Source organism: Polyodon spathula, chromosome 3 (genome assembly GCF_017654505.1).
Source record: "Polyodon spathula isolate WHYD16114869_AA chromosome 3, ASM1765450v1, whole genome shotgun sequence".
Classification (NCBI taxonomy): Eukaryota; Metazoa; Chordata; class Actinopteri; order Acipenseriformes; family Polyodontidae; genus Polyodon; species Polyodon spathula.
In genome coordinates this window covers 8,452,364-8,471,931 of record NC_054536.1, presented here as the reverse complement: position 1 = coordinate 8,471,931, position 19,568 = coordinate 8,452,364, and the positions used below count along the sequence as shown (strand labels likewise).

Here is a 19,568-nt window from a genome sequence, read left to right as displayed (position 1 = left end):
GACCCATCTAGTAGCTGCTCAGCCTATGGTTGACTTGATACAACAACAATCTTGACAGCTGCAAAGGATTGCAAAGAGAAACAGCATTAGCACAAAATGAGACAAGAAAATACTTGCTCTAAGGCAAAAAATTGGAGACAAAATTCATGTCCTGTCCTTCCCTTTATGGTTTTCTTGCCCAGCAATTGCAGTGATGAACATGAGAAACAAGAGTAGCAGCTTTTAAAAGATATTAACTGAACGAGGCACTTAAACTAGAAAGGATGTTGTTTTCTGTAAACCCCTATCCACTGGCATTTTTTTATAAGCAGCTCAGAATTAGAAGCCATAAATAAAAATGCTTAGAGTAGAACATGTAAGGAATTGTTTTGTTAGCTCTTACCATATCAAAAACGCCACAGTATAGATTATAGGACAGATAACATTGTCACAAGTAGAACTCTTACTAGTGTTGATAGAAGCCATACACAGATACTCTTAAACACTACTGTATATTGTTATAATATAATTGTTATAGACAGTGCATTACAAAATCCAATTAGACGTGTGTTTCAAACCATCGCAAACCTTGATTTAGTCCATTGGTATTTCTATGGAAAAGAGGGAAAAGGTAAACGACAGGAGTTCCATTAAAGTGGCGAGTGTACAGTATGTGCCTGATTGAGAGGCCACTGTTTTGAATGTAATGAAATGTACTAGTTTTCAAGCAGGTGGTGTCAACTGTACTGATATTGAGAACAGATCATGGTATAAACTCAGTGGTGCAGATGATGTCATGAACGGGGTTTGTCTGTGTGTAGTGGCATCCATCAGATGGAACTGGCTGTGATTGGTTGACAGATTCCGAGGAGTCTATTATATACTATATAGAATGTTATTATCAAGTATGCCATGTAACCTGTGTATTACATGCAGCAATTCTCACATTTGTAAAGCAGTGTGCATTATATATATAAATGCAGTATTTGTGTGTGACTGTAGACTTATTTTGATTTTAAAAATGACACTTGTAATAAATCTCACAGACAGCAGGAAATAAAAGGCAAGTATAGTAGGTAAAGAATTACCTCAATTCTCATGGAACATAATCATTTTGGCGAGTTATGTTTGGATTACAAGTGAAGCACAGTACAAATATTGTCCATGGTCAGACAGAAACAATTCATTTAATGTTTTTTTGTTTTTTTTTATTTGGTTAAAATGTTAATATTGTTCGTCTGGACTGGTCCAGTTTAGGCATCTTTGAGGCTGTGGCGATGAAGTGTGATGTTGAGTCAAATCTAAAGTCCCTCCAGTACAATACAAGAGACATAAAGAGGACAACTGTTGTTTTACTGTGACCAGGTCAGCACTCACGGTCATCTGGGCAAGCGTATCAAAAACAGAAGTTTAGATCAAGGCGACAATATGAAATAAACAAATACTCAGAGCAGATGAAGATTTTATGCCTTGGGACTCTCACTGATTGAATAGTGACTAACTAGCTGTAGAACAATATAAACGGAACGTTGTGTAACAGTTGTAATGTCATCAAAGGTATTGCTACAGTTCAATAAAGCGTATCATTTAATAACATGCGTGTAGTGTAATGCAGCTCCTCCCTGTGGCTAAAATATCCATTAATTACAATGGGAGTTCAAAAGCAAGTTTATTTTACATTAATTTACAGGTATTTTCGTCATCGGCTCCACCTGAAACCCTCTTATCTGATTAACTTTCTTGAGATATCTTGGTAGGTAATTCCAGTTGTGTGAACTGAATGAACGTGCTTCATAATTTGAGCAAGTTATATGTAAAACTCATACACATACAGTTACAGTACATACAGAGACAGCCTCCCTATCCCCCCAGATTATGATATATGCAATAACATGTGGTAAAGAAGGCACTTATTAAGTTAATTCATCATTTTAAAAAAATATATGTATTTGTTACATGAAGTACTGTACGATCAAAGCTAAAAGTACTGTAAATGAGATCTTGGGTGCAGTGGCTAACACATTGACTAACATACTATGCAGGGGTCAATGAGTAGTTTTCAGTTGAATTGTTTCTTTTCAGAGTCCTGTCACATGCCTTTTTTATTTATGTGAGGCTCCTGCACACAAGGCTTTGACAGGTCTAGTCTTACACCCAATTGACTTTGACTAAAGTCTTTTAACACAAGTGTCCATTCAGTGTCTGGGTCATCTGAGAGCAGGTTAATTATTAAATACCTCAGAACAGCTTGAACCAATTACCTCAAACTGTACCTGAACTGCAACATGAGAACATAAGAGAGTTTACCAACGAGAGGAGGCCATTCGGCCCATCTTGCTCGTTTGGTTGTTAGCAGCTTATTGATCCCAAAATCTCATCAAGCAGCTTCTTGAAGGATCCCAGGGTGTCAGCTTCAACAACATTACTGGGGAGTTGATTCCAGACCCTCACAATTCTCTGTGTAAAAAAAGTGCCTCCTATTTTCTGTTCTGAATGCCCCTTTGTCTAATCTCCATTTGTGACCCCTAGTCCTTGTTTCTTTTTTCAGGCTGAAAAAGTCCCTTGGGTCGACACTGTCAATACCTTTTAGAATTTTGAATGCTTGAATTAGGTCGCCACGTAGTCTTCTTTGTTCAAGACTGAACAGATTCAATTCTTTTAGCCTGTCTGCATATGACATGCCTTTTAAGCCCGGAATAATTCTGGTCGCTCTTCTTTGCACTCTTTCTAGAGCAGCAATATCTTTTTTATAGCGAGGTGACCAGAACTGCACACAATATTCAAGATGAGGTCTTACTAGTGCATTGTACAGTTTTAACATTACTTCCCTTGATTTAAATTCAACACTTTTCACAATGTATCCGAACATCTTGTTAGCCTTTTTTATAGCTTCCCCACATTGTCTAGATGAAGACATTTCTGAGTCAACAAAAACTCCTAGGTCTTTTTCATAGATTCCTTCTCCAATTTCAGTATCTCCCATATGATATTTATAATGTACATTTTTATTTCCTGCGTGCAGTACCTTACACTTTTCTCTATTAAATGTCATTTGCCATGTGTCTGCCCAGTTCTGAATCTTGTCTAGATCATTTTGAATGACCTTTGCTGCTGCAACAGTGTTTGCCACTCCTCCTACTTTTGTGTCATCTGCAAATTTAACAAGTTTGCTTACTATACCAGAATCTAAATCATTAATGTAGATTAGGAATAGCAGAGGACCTAATACTGATCCCTGTGGTACACCGCTGGTTACCACACTCCATTCTGAGATAACAGTGAGTTAGTGAACCCTTTCCATTGTAAGTAGCCCAAGATGCTAATTAAGAGAATTCCTCTATGTTTTATATTTCCATGTCTTTATACATTATATTTTGCGTTTAAATTATGAAGCTTTGGCGTTGCATTATACTATGCTTTTATGACATGTGAGAATGTAAATATATTAATGTTAATAATTTGCCATGCTTTGACAGGAAGACATTCCTTTTTCACGTTGGAAACGTGTGGTGAAGAATAATATTTCTAATTCAGCTGCCCTCTTTTTTTCTGGTAGGTAAACCCTCCACTTGGCACATGTTCCATATGATGAGATGTTCAGAATTTGATTGTTTCAGGTAGCAGTCGTCAGGTTAAACAATGTTGGTAGAGTGGGGTGTAGGTTCAACACACAGTCATGATTAGGGAGGCATGTCACCGTCGTAGAAATGTTTTGAAATGGCAGCCTAAATTAACTACCCAGAGACAATACAAACCCTTTAATTTATTCAGCTTGTACATTGTAATTCCTAGGTAATGTGCTGCTAATTATTGACCTGGAAATTGTTTAGGTGGACTTCAGTAATTTGCCATTCTTTTTCTCCTTTTTTGTATGGAGAAGAAAAAAAGATCCTACAAACTCTCATTCATCAGTTCTGTGGTTAAACTAAAGTGAAGCAGACAAACATTACAACAAAATGTCTATCCCAATGTCTTCATCTATTGGACTACTTGGCTCTTATATCTATATAATGAAGCCTGACAAGCCAAAAAACACAAATTAGATCTGATAAAACAGAGTTTTAATTCTTTTTTTTTTTGTCAAAAAAAGTTGGCAATGCCCTAGCAATGTCCTATTACACTCTGGACATTGCTAGGGCATTGCCAACTTTTTTTGACGAAAAAAAAAAGAATTAAAACTCTGTTTTATCAGATCTAATTTGTGTTTTTTGGCTTGTCAGGCTTCATAGCATGTGATTCCTCGAACTCTTGAGGTACCCTGCAGCACGGGGCATCTCATTCCCTCCAGCTCACATTGTTCACTTTTCCACTTGGCTAGCCTGTAGCTTATACTGTGCTGTGATTATGGGTAGCAGTGTTTCTAGGAAGTTCTTTGTGTTACATCATTTGTGAGGTCAAAATATCGTCTTTTTTTTTTTTAAACTACTTTATTGAGATCTGTCCTGCAATAGTGAGCAATCAGGTTCCTTTTATCTTCTGTGAAATGGTCTGATTTATTACAGGAAGTATTCAACCAGGGAATCCTACCTGACTGTGTTAGTCTTTAATAAACGACGAGAGCAGGCAACCGCACAGGGATACCAGATTTAATATAGTCACTGTGAACATTTCAGTAACACAATAGAATAGAATAAAAAAGTGTCATTATTATTATTATTATTTATTATTATTATTATTATTATTATTATTAAAAGCAGGGCTGTTGTGTGAATTGGCTGCATTTTCATTCTTCATTATTTTGTTTGAATCCAGCACAGTATTCAGGTATTGTGCTTTTCCTGCATGCAGTGGACTGCATTGGGCAGAGATTAACTACAGTGCCAGCCTATCTGAGCCACACATGACTGCATATCTTTGTCTCATTAGGTTTATACAGAAAGAAGTCAAACACAACAGTTTGCGCTGGTTAAACTGTAATCCTTTCCACTGAAATCTGTTAACCCTGTCAGCTTTTTTTTTTTTTTTTTTTTGTTCTTGTAGCGTAAATATTCTTAAACAGCAAGTTGCTATGTATCCAAGATGAATGAAGACCGCTATTTAAAAAAAAAAAAAAAAAAAGTTCTGTATTTTTTGCGTCTATGAATATACAGGAAAGACAAGAGAAAGAAAGTGGGAAAAAAAGTGATAATTGCTTATTATAAATCAGCCGGCTGGATTGGGACACTAATAATAACATTTGAAAAGAAGAGCTCACATCTGCATTTGCTTCTAATGGTGTACCTGAGGGGGTGGGCTCTGCTGGAATTCTTTAGTTGTGCCCCATGTCTGGTCTGTGCTTGCTAGAGGGTTTTAACAGTCACTGACAGAGCAGCTGTTCTCCAGTGAGCAGTCAGAGAGAGAGAGAGAGAGAGAGAGAGAGAGAGAGAGAGAGAGAGAAATCACTAACGCAGGGGCAGACCAGTCATCCCAACAACATCCTCACATTCCACAGGTCTGATAAACTGTCTGCTGACCATACAGTGCCTTTATTGTTCCGAAGAGAAGATGAGCACCGGAGGCACGCTGCTCTAATCCAGCTGCAGGAACGCACCTTTCACAGCAGAGCCCCCCCCCACACCCTTCCTCCTCTTAACTCCACTAAGGGAATCAGAAGTTAAACATTGGAACTGAAGCGCACAGAGCAGAAAGAGGGAAAAGAAGGACTCAGGAACAGGCAAGATGTCCAAGCCTTCCCGCTTAGCCAGACCCTCATCTGCTGGAGCAGCTTCTAAGCCTCCATCGGCCAGGAAAGAAGATTTTGGAAACAGGTCAAAAACAGTCAGTTTAGGGGAAAAGCTGCCGAGGACTGGCAGCGAGGGGACCCTGGTCAAAAAGCAGCCTAAGCAGCAGGTGCAGATGGCACCAGTGGCTATGCACAGGAGAGCTCGACACAAAGGTAGGATTTCCAATAGGGCTCTGGGTTAGGGGACCTGTGTCCCTCAAAACTGTACAACTCAATGTCGGTGTGGTTCATACTGTACATGTGCTGGGCTAGCAACTAATCTGGGAGGTAAAATTGCTGCAGCACAGAAATCCCATCAAACGGCGGTACTGTGTTTAAGTTTTTAGGTTGTTGTCATCCAGTTGTACAGTGCCGTAAATCTTTTTCAGATCGATCGAGCGCCTTGCTGATTTTAGTGCTTGTACAGCAGGATTGTTTGTGGTGTTTGGTGATATAAGTGTACGTTTGCTCAGTTTGTTAATTCTTTCCTTAAAAGTTCTCCCCCTGTTTTGAAACTGGATTCAAAAGCATTCTTATCGCGGAAGCACATGAGTCACCTGCATTGTGTTCCGAATCCCATCACAATGGAGTCTGGATTAGAGCTGGAGACAGTCATTAGCTACATGGTGTAGCTGATTAGTTAGTTCTCCTGATCATCACATTTCTTTAAACTGTGTTGCTTTAATTCATGTTTTTTACAGACATTTGTTATACAGTCTACAGCAGCAGTTTGGCACAGCCCGGTATCTCTCTTTGCAAAACTCTGACAATACAAACTATATAATTTCTGTGATATTAAAGAATACTGCATACAGCTCATAACTTTTTCATGTAGCCTTTCACCAGCAGAATACATCTACTGTAATATGCCCAGATGAGTTATAAATCCACTTCCACTGCACTCTGAAAGACTGGCATTTCCCTCAGCATACACAAATCAGGGTTGTGTTGTATTATCATCTTTCTTAAGCTAATAATGTACTCTGCCAGTCACATACAGCGTCTCAGGCAAATGGCAGTCAGATTAAACTCATGCTGTTTCTATGAATTGATTGCTTTATATGCACCGTGTATGACAGAGGGTTATGTTTGTTGATAGGACCTGTTTAGTTATTTCCCTATGGAACTTACAATAAAAGAAGAAATGCAGTGGTGAGAGCTTGCTGAGTGACTGGATGCCAGGAGCTCCTGATTTTCTGTACCACCTTGGGCCAGTCAATTTACCTCCCAGTGCCACACAACTGTGAAACTGGTTGCAACAGGGACCCTGCTGGAAACCAGATTCCCACCCAGCTGGGTTTTAATCTTATTTTAAAAAGGGAATGTGGAAACATGCTGGTTTTTCAGGAAAGCACTTTATCACCCAACACATTTACATGTGCTGTGCTTCCTTATATTTAAACATACATGTTGTGTACATATAACATGCTGCATGCACTGCACTGGAACATGAAGGTGGTAATTACAGATGGATTTAAGCACAAAATGCATTCTTTAAGTAGACCCGGTATATGGGGTTTATCCTTTTAAAAACCGAATCCTCACTTTGAAAATCAAAATAACCAGAGGCCCGATGCAAGCTTATTATGCCACATCAGTTTTTTGTGAAACAAATAACGTATTTGTATGACAGAATCTTCTTTAGCTCTCTTGGGGAACATGTACTGCTAAGAAAGGCATTGTCGGGGATTGTTAGGCAGCCTGTGTTTGTTGCCAGTACCTGGGCCCCTGAAGTTAGCATTCCAGTGTGTCCTGCCGAGAGCCCACTGGAGACAGTGAGGTGGTGACACCTTGTTTGGCTTAGTTTGACTGATGGTGTGTGCACTTTGAACAAGGGGGGGGGGGCGGAACCAGAGGTTAAGACTGAGGTAGAAGTCAGTAGATAAGAACAAAGTTCTGGAATGATTCTTTCAACCTAGCCCCCAGGCTTTAAAAAAGACCAGTGTCTGATACCCCAGCTTTGATTCATCAAACAATCAACTACAAACCTTCTCCAGATGTTGCAGCCTGGACAGCCTGGCAAGAATTTACAAGGGATTTGCTCATACATGATTATGACTGTATTTGTTTTTGTTCACTCTGTAACATATCTGTGACAGGAATCTGGATTTCTTTTTTTTTTTTTAAGACGTTAGAGCCTTTTGTGTTGACATGTGAGAGGAAGTCCCACAGACAGTAATTCAGTTTGTAAAAGGCTGTATCAAATTCCTGTCTTTGCTTCTTCTTGAAGGTGTGCCGGACATGCATTTACCTGTTTTCACCTAAATATTTGTTTGGTTTCCTCACCTTCAGTGGTCTGTGAATGAGCTGTATCACTAACACATGTATTGAATTTCAAATACAGTCTAATTCTGCTAACAGATCTCTTACCAAGCAAAACAAAAGAACTACTCTTCAGTCTTGTTTGATCATTTAAGACTTTTTACTGTAAATCTGGGATCTTTTTTGTATTTGTTGTTGTGAACTATTTTTGTGAACAATGACTCTTTCAATTATATAATTCCTTTGGCTTCCCCACATTGGCCTGCATGCCAGCCTCTTTGAGGGCCTCTCTCATACTGGGTTTTGCTGCTATACTAACAAGCTGAGGCCCTGTCAGTTTATGGTCTTGATACGCCAATAAGTTAGTAAAAATGTTAGCGCCCTGGATAAGAGGAAATATTCTTCCAGCCTGCTTTTAGAACACTCAATGCAGAAGTTAATTGCCATTGATTGGTACTCCATTGTAAACGCGAGAGAGGGTGTTTTTTTTCTTGTTTTGAAATCAACGCATTAACGAATGGATTTATTGAATAACTGCCACAAAATACTTAAAGGCAATTCTGAGTAGGCGTAGGAGTTTCTGCACACCCCTACTGGAAACATGAACCCTTAACTATGAAATAAAATGAAAAGTTGAACTACACAACAATGAGAAGAGCAGTGAAAAGGGTACTGCAGCGAAATCAGGGTTGAAAAATAGGTTTTAAAACTAGAGGAACTACACCTTTAAGTCATGTGGTTACAGCATTGTTTTGGAAAGAGTACCGGTAACTGCCTAATGCGAGTTCAGATCCGAAGATCTTTCACACAAGCCACTTGAGAGGTTGGCTCTAAGTGTATCCAGTTAAGAACGAAATTGCTTTATGCTGATTAAACTCACAGTGACTGCCAAAATATGAAATACAGGGGTACACTGCACATACAGCCAACAGCAATTCACTGTCCTCTGCCACTCACCTACTCATCTTTGTCACAGCACCAATGTAACTTTCAGAGGCTTAACCAGGTACCTCATAGGCAGGGCTGTATTTCACGGTCTAAAAATAGGTATTTCAGGATATTTCGAAATTGAACATAATACACCACCCCTCTTTATATCGCCCCTCACTATACTGCAGATTTGGATATATCGCAGTCCTGGAGTTGGCTCCCCATTTTTACTGTCTGACTGTGCATGCCTTAGCTGCACTATACATACGCAATTCCACTTAGAATTACTGTTCATTTTATTTTGTACTGCACATCACAAACTAAAATATACAAAACAATTAAAAACGAAGCATTAATATCGTACTCTTATCATATACACATGCATTGCACAATAATACAAAGCAAATGAAATATCTACTTGCTGAAGCAGTTTTTTAAGTAATGCACTAGCAAAAGGAGGAAGTGTGGTCCAGTGGTTAAAGTCCAGAAGGTCACTGGTTCAAATCCCACCTCTGCCACTGACTGACTCACTGTGTGACCCTGAGCAAGTCACTTAACCTCCTTGTGCTCCATCCTGTGGATGAGATGTTAAATCAGTGTCCTATTATAAGTGACTCTGCATATAATGCACAGTATACAGCCTACCTCTGTAAAGCGCTTTTTGATGGTGCTCCACTATGAAAGACGCTAAATAAATATTTATTTATTTAATTTAAACGTCACAGGGCAGTGACGTCGGCTCCCTAGCAACACGCCTCCTTAGCAACACGCCTCCTATGTTGGGAATGGATTCTTTGAATGCAGCGGTTTGGACATTTGAGAAAGGAGAGGAAGATTCATGAAATTAACTGGAGACTTAAGTTGATGAGAAGCAATTACCCTCTGCAGTACGAATTAAAACAATGTGCTGCGTTATACGAAAAATGAGAAAAAGCAGGTAGAGGATTTATATTGGACCCTGATGCCAATGATAAAATGAGGGAGTGGTTGTACAGTATTTGTTATTAGCCTATTTGTTTTTCTAAGGGTATCTCGCTATATTGCGACACTCGATATATAGCGGATTTGTATTGGACCCCGACACCTGTGATATATCGAGAGGGTGGTGTATTTATAAAAGCAGAAAAAAATAACGTTTCCACATGCAAAACTGACCATTTTCTCTACAGTGAAATCTGGGATAACCATAAAGAAAATACAGCCTTAATTATAATCCCTGTAGACAATTTAACCAGGATCAATTAGCACCAACATCATCACACATAGAGTAAACCAGTGCCTAGAGTTTAACTTACACTCAAATATACAGAGATATAGATTAGTCACACTTTACAATAGTACACAGTAGAGGTTAATACTGTATGAGAATGTGCTACATTGTAGCTAATAACATCAATATCAAGTTAGTTAGGTCACAAGTACACTGATTGCCTTTGGATTACCAGTGCATGATATAAAGTTGTATCCATGTGGATTTAGTGAATGTCTTTGAATGTCATAAGTTAATTGATTTGGGATTATGTATGATTTTAAATGCATGCCGAGTAACAGCAAGCTTGATTTTTTTCAAATCAGAATGTCATTTTTCAAGTCAAGTTATGCTTAAAGTTCTGACATTTTGTTTTTCTTATATTTTTCTGTACCTTGCAGAAACAATAAATAGTGAATGTAATACTAATTGAGCATTAACACATGTGGCACAGGGCGTAGCTACACTTGAACTTCCAGTAATTAAGCATAAAGAGACTTTTTTCTTTTTAATGAATGCGAGATTGAAGTGTCAAGTGATTAGGGTCCAATTAGCTTGAGCCTCAGCAGGGAAGAGTGGTTATGTAGGTCAAACACAAGGTGCATAGCGCTCACAATAATGAAATCCCATGTGAGTTTAATTCAAGTGTTCTTTTTTCTTCTGCCTTATTTGTAAAGAACACATTATGAGACATGAGCCCTTTTTGAAGTATGCTACTGAAGAGTGGAATCTCTGCCGTTTACTTTCATGGGGGTTCCAGTGTGATAACAGGACTCAGTACAGTTTCAATAAACAAGCGTCAGCATTAACAGCATAACAGCCTGTTGACGAATGCTTGGCTTTTTAAAATTGCAATCCGGGCTCAAAGCACATGTCCTTTAATAGCTGTAACTAGAGCCTGTGTGCATTCTGAGTGTCGCTCACGAGCAGCTCCTTCTCAGATTGTTTCCACTCGGAAGGCTGTTATCATCTCCTGCACTCCATGTGCCCTTTCGTTTTCTTTTACTTATAAGTTAACTACAGCAGAGCATGATGAAGGTATATGGAAAGCATTTTAAATCATAGTCAAGAAGGCAGAGGCAGGGCACAAGTCTGTAACCACAGCCCCAGAGCCCCAAGCCTCTTCCCCACTGTATGAAGGACCGTGTGTGTGTGAAGGGGTATTGTGGTAGACAGTCTCCATTAATGCCTATGAGTAAGGCTGTATTTTTTTCAAGGTTATCACAGATTTGACGATTTCCTTAAAATTTAGCCATTGCGTAAATGTAGTCACCCTGTGAAAATTCCCATTACGGAAAGAGTAGTGTAAATATGCATTTTTTTTATCGCTTAAAAATGAAAAACAGCACAATATTTGCTTTATTGACGCACTACCGGTTACACTGCATTTAGAAACCTGGCAAGCGGGTAAAGTTTGCTTCCGGTAAATGATTGAACAAACTGCACAGAGCTACAGAGTTTCTTTAAAATGTCTTCAATGAAAAAGACACCAGTTGAATCAAAGATTGGGAATATTTCTGCTAAAGATCACTTTAGAGGGCAAGAAGGGCGTATTTCATGTGTCTGTTGTTATTTTTACATTTATGTTTTTATTTTCACTGATGGTAAAAATAGAATGTCAGAAAGTGGACCTAAAAAACTAAATATTCTAAAATTTAGCATGTACTGTTTTTCAGGTAAGCATTCAAATATTTAGGAACACTTGTATAATAATTGTGAATGTGACACACTATTTTTTCTGCTTTAATAAATATTGTTTAATTATGAAATATCTAGAAATACCTATATTTAGACTGTGAAAAAAGTTATTTTTTACAGTGAAAGAATTACCAGCCCTAGTTACAATCCATGTAGTATCTAGGTGCATTCATTCAAGATTACTTTAATGTTGGTATTGAAACTGCATTCCAGTTGGATTCCAGAATGAATTCCTTTTAAAAAAAATCTAAATTTAGGTTTAATTCATGATTTTTTTTTTTGTTAAATGAATGCTTCTTTAAAATATATATATATATATATATATATATATATATATATATATATATATATTTTTTTTTTTTTTTTGGGGGGGGGGGGTTGTATTGTAATATCAAAATGCATGCCTACATGCAGATAGTATATTTGCATTAAGAGCATGTCTAGGCAGTGATGGCTGTAATGTTCAGTTATAATGAATTCATATGTATAAATGTTTATTTTTGTGGATTTGTAGCTTTCTTTCAGTTTTGCCTTGTCATCTTATCATTTAATTTCTGTATTTGTCTAAAGTCAGCGGTCTTATGTTTAAGGGCTTTTCTCTGCTGCATTAATAGGTGGTGTGACAAGACTCCCTCTAGTGGTTGATAGCTACAGTGTAGTGTCAAGTGACTCCATGGATTACTGCTGAGGCATTACTGTCTCCTGTCAAATGAACCTGCCTCTTTGAAATGAAGACAGCTGCTGTCTTTTGAATGTTAGGTCCCAATCACAATACCAGTCATCACCAACTAGAGACATTGTAAAGAGCTAACCTAGAATTCCAACAATGTTTGTATTGATAATAATTAACCCATTTTAAAATGATGTATTCATAAGACACTACACCAGCTGGTTCATTGTTGTCTTAGTTGCGGTATTATGGGAGTGGTTTTGTTTAATTATTATGGCTCAATGTGTAGATTTATGTTTATTAAAAGCAAAAACTGCTTTGTTTAACCCTCCCGTACCAAAAAATATTTTCTTAAAGATGCTGGGCCCTGTGTGAAGCTAATGGTGATTCAGACAGGTTTATAACATGTAATAAAACAAGTAGGGTGTGCTGAAACTTGCATTTTCTGAGTTATTACCTTGAAGAAATTGGAGTTGTTACATTAATGGTAACCCATGTTAATTAATTTTACACAGAACAGTGCGGTCCCTGGTTTCCCCTGTTTACACAATTATTGACTATCAATCAATACCAATCTGGCAGCGTAATTCAATATAGAACCTGTCGTGATCAAAAATAACTAAAACTCATTTATATTTTAAGTGACTATTTGTCTCTTACCTTTCCTTAGTTTCCATAGAAATACATCAAGTGCAGTGAATTGTGGGATTGTAGTCCTGGGCAAGGTGTTAGCTACAAAGTTTCCACAATGGTAGCTCGAGTTAGTTTGAATGAAAGGTCACGTTTACGTGACGAATTTACAGATACTACAGATACTATCTTGTGGCCACGAGATAATATCTTGCGCGCACGACATAGGTATCTCGTGGCCATGAGATATATGTGTTTTCTCTCATGTCCCCCCGCCCCCCCCTGGCTTCGTACAAATCAGTTTGCATTTGCTCGTTTTGCAACATATTTTCATTTTCACTTTACAGCTGTGGTATAGCAGTGAAAATATCAGTGCCCCGGATGAGCGGGAAATTCATTTCCAAACATCTTCTAAAACACTTAAAGCAGGTTATTTACCATTGATTAGTTCTCAGTTATATACATTAAATAGGTGGATTTGGATTTATTTAATGCCTGCCAACAAATACTACTCAATGGCAATTACTCTGGAAATACAAGTGTCAGCTCCTAACAACAAGATTTTTCTATGTGGTAATCTGAGCATTCGAGCACGCCAGTCATACTAAACAGATTAGTACAAAACACTAGACACTTTAAAAATGAACTGAATGCGAGAGCATATGGCCATGTTATTTTCAATTGTGATATATTATCCTAGATGTTCTGATGTCTCTTATTCTCAAAGGCTGCACCTGAAAACTCAAGTCTGAAGACTTTAGCTTTGTCACCAAGAACGTTTTCCCATGCTGTTACTAACAGCAGCACCTGCTGCGCAGGCTTGAACAAACGATCGAAAATAGATTTCTGTAGTCCTGGCTTCTAGTAATTGCAAAACTTATTAAATGCGTTTTTCCATTGCACACCAAGTTGCAAAAAGTAATATTTCACCATAAGCTGTTTTCCAAGAGGTAATATAATATAACATTAAAAAGATTTCATCTTTTCTACTAAATCTATAAAAGACATTATAAAAATCAGATTTCTAACAGTAGATTTAGGTTGCTTTTTTCTCAAGTTACAACGAGGGAAAGCACTTCTCATCTGCTTTAGCAAGCTTTTAGAACATTACATGTTATCAGCATATGCTGTGAAAGGTACTTTATACAGATCGATACTGTTATATATAAATCTTTCAAGATAGCATCTCTTCTTTCATTGTGTTTCCCATAATTTTCTGGGTGGCTCAGTTCAATAATGATTTAATAATACAATTATTGCCCCAACTAGAAACAGATGTTTTAGCCACAGCTTTTCTCTTTTCAAAAAAGTAATTTTAACAATACTTGCATTGACTTCTACTGAAACGACTGCCTACAATACAGTACCTTCAGTTAGTGTGTAATTTTGGTTTAGAAAATGGAGGAGGCGCTTTCTCTAGCTGGGGCATGTAGTAATACAATTGAAATAAAGTTTGTTCACTCTCCATGTGGCAGTCATCTTGTTTGCGAGGAAACGTTTGACCCTGGTGAGACGTTGAGTGAGTTATCTGATAGCGGGAGCGTTTTTTCTTTGGCTGAAGATATCGTCTTGCTTTCCAACATCTCAGTTCTTTTTTTTTCCACCAAATGCTGTAGTAATCAATGTGATTACATCTTGATATTAGCATTTCGATTATAGATAAATATCAATAAGAAGGCAATTTACAATGGATATTTCAGTATCTAGACTGAAAGGTTTTTTGATAACGCAATACTGTCCTTGGCCATGAATAAGGAAATATTTTCTTCAAACTTGATGTTCAAGGCCTCAAGTCACCAGTTCAGTGACATCACCATGTGTATTGAACATAAGATACAAACAAACAAAAAAATCAGCTTCTTAAGCGAGTCTCTAAAGTACATGACAGACAGTCTAGTGAAGCATTCCGTGTGGATTGGACTGTGGGGATAGGGGATTGTGTGTCGGAGGACAGCGGGTGTTCTGTAAGATTGTCAGGGAGAAGGGTTTTGTCGTGCAAGCGAGGAAGGGTTTTTGCTGTAGGGTGCGGGCATGCAAGGCGAGTGGATGAGTCGTGGGGTGTGTGAGCGAGTGCCTGGGGTTGGGGGAGCCTGAGTGACAGGCCCAAGGATGTAGAGGTTCGAGCGGGCTGCAGTCCGGGTAGTCTGAGAGAGCGGAAGTGCTAGCAGGCTCTCCAGCGGGTGTTAGTGTGTTCCGGAGTGACAGGAGAATTGGTCAGCATATTTCTGTTATTTTACGCCTGGTTCGGCTTCCCTTGCTTTTATTTATCTTTTTATTGTTAAATAAATTTGGCTTGAGCCTTTTGAAATAACGCCTGCTTCTGCCTCCATCCTTTGAATGCTACAGTATCGTTATAAATGTTTTCACTTCTGCAGCCAAAACTGAAGCATATTACTGACCTGTTTGATTTATGGCTAGAGCTGGAAGCAATGTTTGCATGTTGGATGCTCTACACCAGCATCAATGTAATGTCTGCTTATAATTATGTGGTGGTGGCCAGTGGCCAGTGCACATGCTGCTGGGGGGAATGTCTCATTTACTGGTATACAAGTGTCAAGCTCGGCTTGTTGTTTTTTACATAAAACAAAATAAACAATCAATACATTGGTGCCCTTTGCAGGACACTGTCGAAGATCAATATCACATGTGTTTTCAATGTGTGCATTTTTGTTTACCTTCCCCCTTTGCTATCCCTCTAAAATGGGCTGCATTGATAACATGAGTATGAGCAAGTGTTCAGTATTTTCTTAAGTTATCTAGTTATGTATTTCAACTCTAACTAACTGTAATTCTCATAAATCTACAAAAAAAGACCCTTCAATACACCAGGCCCATGCCATATCATGTCATCCATATGTAATTTCTGCTTTAAGCCAGCCAACTAACCCTATTACCCTGCTGAAGTGATGCACAGCCCCAAGGCACCACTGAATTCAGAAGACTGGAATAAGAAGATCCTGATAAGAACGAGGCCTTGTTTATTGTTTCTTCCCCCTCTGGGCAGTCTGTTTGGAAATGGAGTGTAAAGGGTTACATCACTGTTGAACACGGGCTTGGAACTGGCAGGACGTGCAAGCAGTCATTCTGAAAGTGTAAAATAAGAAAAGAAACTAAAACTGGGTTGAAAATAGGGGCTTTAAAGTACAAGAATTTATAAAATTGTGTGGGTGTAGAGGAGAAATCATTTTGGCTGAATTAGAACTGTGTTGCCTGTTTTTTATTTTTATATTCTGTTAATGTATTTTTTTTGCCACTTAGCCTATGCATTCGTATGCAGTGATGGCATTAAAAAACATTCAGTAATGGTGTACTCCTTGAAATAGTAGAATGCATGTTTTTTTACCTTCCTTTTTTCTTTCCTTACTATTCTGTCATTGCGGTTTTTATAAAATCCTTTCACTTTAGATACGTTTAGTTATTAATACGTCAGGGGACCTGGTGCTTTTCTTTGACAGCCAGCTCTTAAGCACTGGAGACACAATTGGGCCTCATTCACTGAACAGCTGTATGTTGTTTCGCAGGCAGTAAGCCTTTTTACTGTGTACTTTGTACACCTCCTGTGTTCACTAACCAGTGGCAGGCAACCTAGCGTGTGGAAAAAGTACTGCGTTCCAGTCTTTTAAATATAATGAATAATGTTAATGTGTGGAAATGTATGCAAATTACAATACAAAATACCTCAAAGGAGGTATTTCATGTGTATTTCATGACTAGCATGACATTAATGTAACGTTGTTGAATTAAACATTCTCTTTTCTTGCCAAAAGCTGCAGTGCTACTGTTCTGCCCCAAAAAAAGTCATAGCAACAGCCTCTCCCAAGTTATTGTGATAATTTGCATTTGTTTAAATTCAAAATTAACAATAGCAGCTGTTTGTGTACAGTAAAAGTGCTTAGCTTATAAGATCTGTCGCGTCACAGCAACTAAGCAAATACCAAAATAATAGCCAGGGCTGGCGTCAGCAAGAGCACGGGCCCCAACACCAGAGGGGGGCGTACACACATACAGAAATAAAATTGGCAATATGAGTAAATGTACTATATCTGTGCCAGCTATCCGACTCAAGCAGGCTTTAGGATTAGAAACATTTCGTTTCCATTCAACTAAACTAAACTGTATCCTGCAGTGCAGTTAAACTTTTCAGATCTCCCTTTTTTTCCTCTTTTCCTGCTTGCCTCCTGTTCCCTTAGTCCCGCCTCTTCTCACTCCCTATTGGCTTCCATCCTCCCTAGGGCTTTGTAAAGCCGAAAGCTATTGGTTATTCTAGACATACATTACACAAATATGACAATTACAGACATCCTATAATTGTCACATTTACTTTCCAACAATCGAGACTTTAATTTGACAAGCGTTTTGTCGAACCTCATTATCATAACGTCTATATTATCATAATGCCTGAACGCCTAGTATAATTATATGACTTTAAACCATCAAAAATGAAACTTGCCTAACCTCGGGAACCAACGGCTCTGATAATAGCCAGTGCCAGGGAACGAAACGCTAAACTCGCACCACCGGTAGTTTCTATTCTCTTTTTGAGCTGGTACAAATCTAAAAGGATACTTGCTATTACTTATATATTACTAAAAAATCATCACTCTTCCAGTAACCACTGCAACAATGAGCGTCTGTTTTCTGTTTTAAGTTTGGTTAAAACCTGTTTACAAACTTCCACGACCAATCATCGTCTGAGTGATCTGCTAGTAATGGTGACAAGGACACTGACGATCAAGACAGCTGTGTTTTGTACATTATTTTCATCCCAGTTTTCTGCTTACTTAGTAGATACACTGCGTCCTGACTCAAACCACACAAGAGTAGTAGGTCAGGATATCATTAAAACTCTTGTGAAGAATGGATTTAATTTAAAATGTGTGTCTGCCTTTGTAATAATAGACAATGTAACAGAGAGAAACACTAGCTGTTTGCGTCTATGCTTAGTCATATATAATGTTTTTTTAATTATTATTTTTTTGGTTTATAGGCTCCAGTGACACATGTGATGTTATATCAAAATAAATCAGAGGGAGATCAAGTTGAACAAATATTTATTTGATTTGCAGAGTTAAACATAAAAGTTCCGTTAACAATTAATTTCTCTTCATTGTCTCACAGTCATAATTCCCCACCACTTCTTCTGCTAATACATTTAGCTCCTGGTCTGTAAACTTTAGATTCCTCACTGTCCTTCTTGGTCATTGTCATTGTGACAAACTCAGAACCGTACTTACCTTTTCTTTCGAATAATATATATATATATATACACACACACACACACACACACACACACACACACACACACACACTATAATACAGAGTGTGTACACCTCATGCGTAATTCCGCGTGTTGAATTCTGCTTGCTGATTTCCGTGCATTGCACAATTTGCAAATGAATCATTTAGCTTGCTTTATTTTTGCATATAATTAGCTTAGTGAATAGAGTTACCGCTGGTTCTTTTTTGCACACTGAAAATGAACTTTAGGTACTCTGAAGAGCCTTTACAAGCAGGTTCACACAGCATTAGACATTTCCTCAGCCTCAGTACTAGGTTGACTGTAGCAAGGTATCCAGTGACACTGTTAGCCTTGCTTCCGTGATTAAGTGTACAAGTGTAGTTTTAAGGGAAAACAGGAGTACAGATCAGATTTCGATTGCGACTGCAGCCGCTTATTTAACAGCCATTGCTATTCACAAGGGACAACTGACATGTGTCATTAAGCCCCAAGGACATTCATCCATGAAGGAATATTTTAAACACATTGAGAGAAAGGTTAACAAGTACCTGTGACGAAGTGCCCGCCACTGTGTGCATTTTCTGTTATGTGTTGCGTGTGGTGTGTTAAATGTTGGTGTATAGACATTGGTACACGGGATATAAACGGGTCTGTGTAACAAGAGTGTTTAAAATGTATATTTGTATTTAGGCACGAGGATTGCACAGCACTTCACGTGCAAGTAAAATGTAATATGTGAGCACGGGGAATTGCACTTTATTAATTCACGTGCAGTTGTACCGCAACTCCAATTGATTGATTAGCGATCGAGTCTTGGTACAGCTGCATAAAAGCTGCATGTTTTCACCCACTCTGGGTTATGTATTTGGTGAGTGGAGAACGGGATTAATAATCGTTAAAGAAGCTCACTGTGTTTTGTTTAGTGATAGTCTGTTTTGTTTATCTCTTTTGTTTTGGCGAATGTGCCGTGTCCTTGTGTTTTTGTTTGTTACCACCGTTTATTTTCTATCTGTTCTGTTCACTCATTAAATGCTGAGCGAAGCCATTCGCTCAGCTCTACCAAACTCCACCTCTGTCTTTGTTTATTTTCCTGTTTCTGGTTGGACGTCCCCCACTCCGGCCTCTTTGTGACAGTACCTTATTAGCGTAAAGTTTTCATCGGTTCTGAAAGTCAACCTGCTAATCATAAACCTTGGTGCGGTCAAGTCTA

General features: G+C 38.3%; 1 protein-coding gene across 8 annotated transcripts in view; it reads left to right on the top strand.

Moving 5' to 3' along the window:
• LOC121312290 (sickle tail protein homolog) overlaps positions 1-19,568 on the top strand; it is a 211,875-nt gene that overhangs the window by 56,195 nt on the left and 136,112 nt on the right. For 6 of the 8 annotated variants that reach the window (XM_041244232.1, XM_041244216.1, XM_041244215.1 and 3 more), the window contains exon 1: positions 5,623-5,854. The exons of 1 other annotated variant lie outside the window; for it this stretch is intronic. In XM_041244232.1, the coding sequence (XP_041100166.1) occupies positions 5,638-5,854 (217 nt within the window). In that variant the 5' untranslated portion in view covers positions 5,623-5,637. Of the gene's footprint in view, positions 1-5,382; positions 5,855-19,568 lie in introns of those variants that run through there. One more of the 8 variants, XM_041244226.1, reaches the window with a different exon arrangement.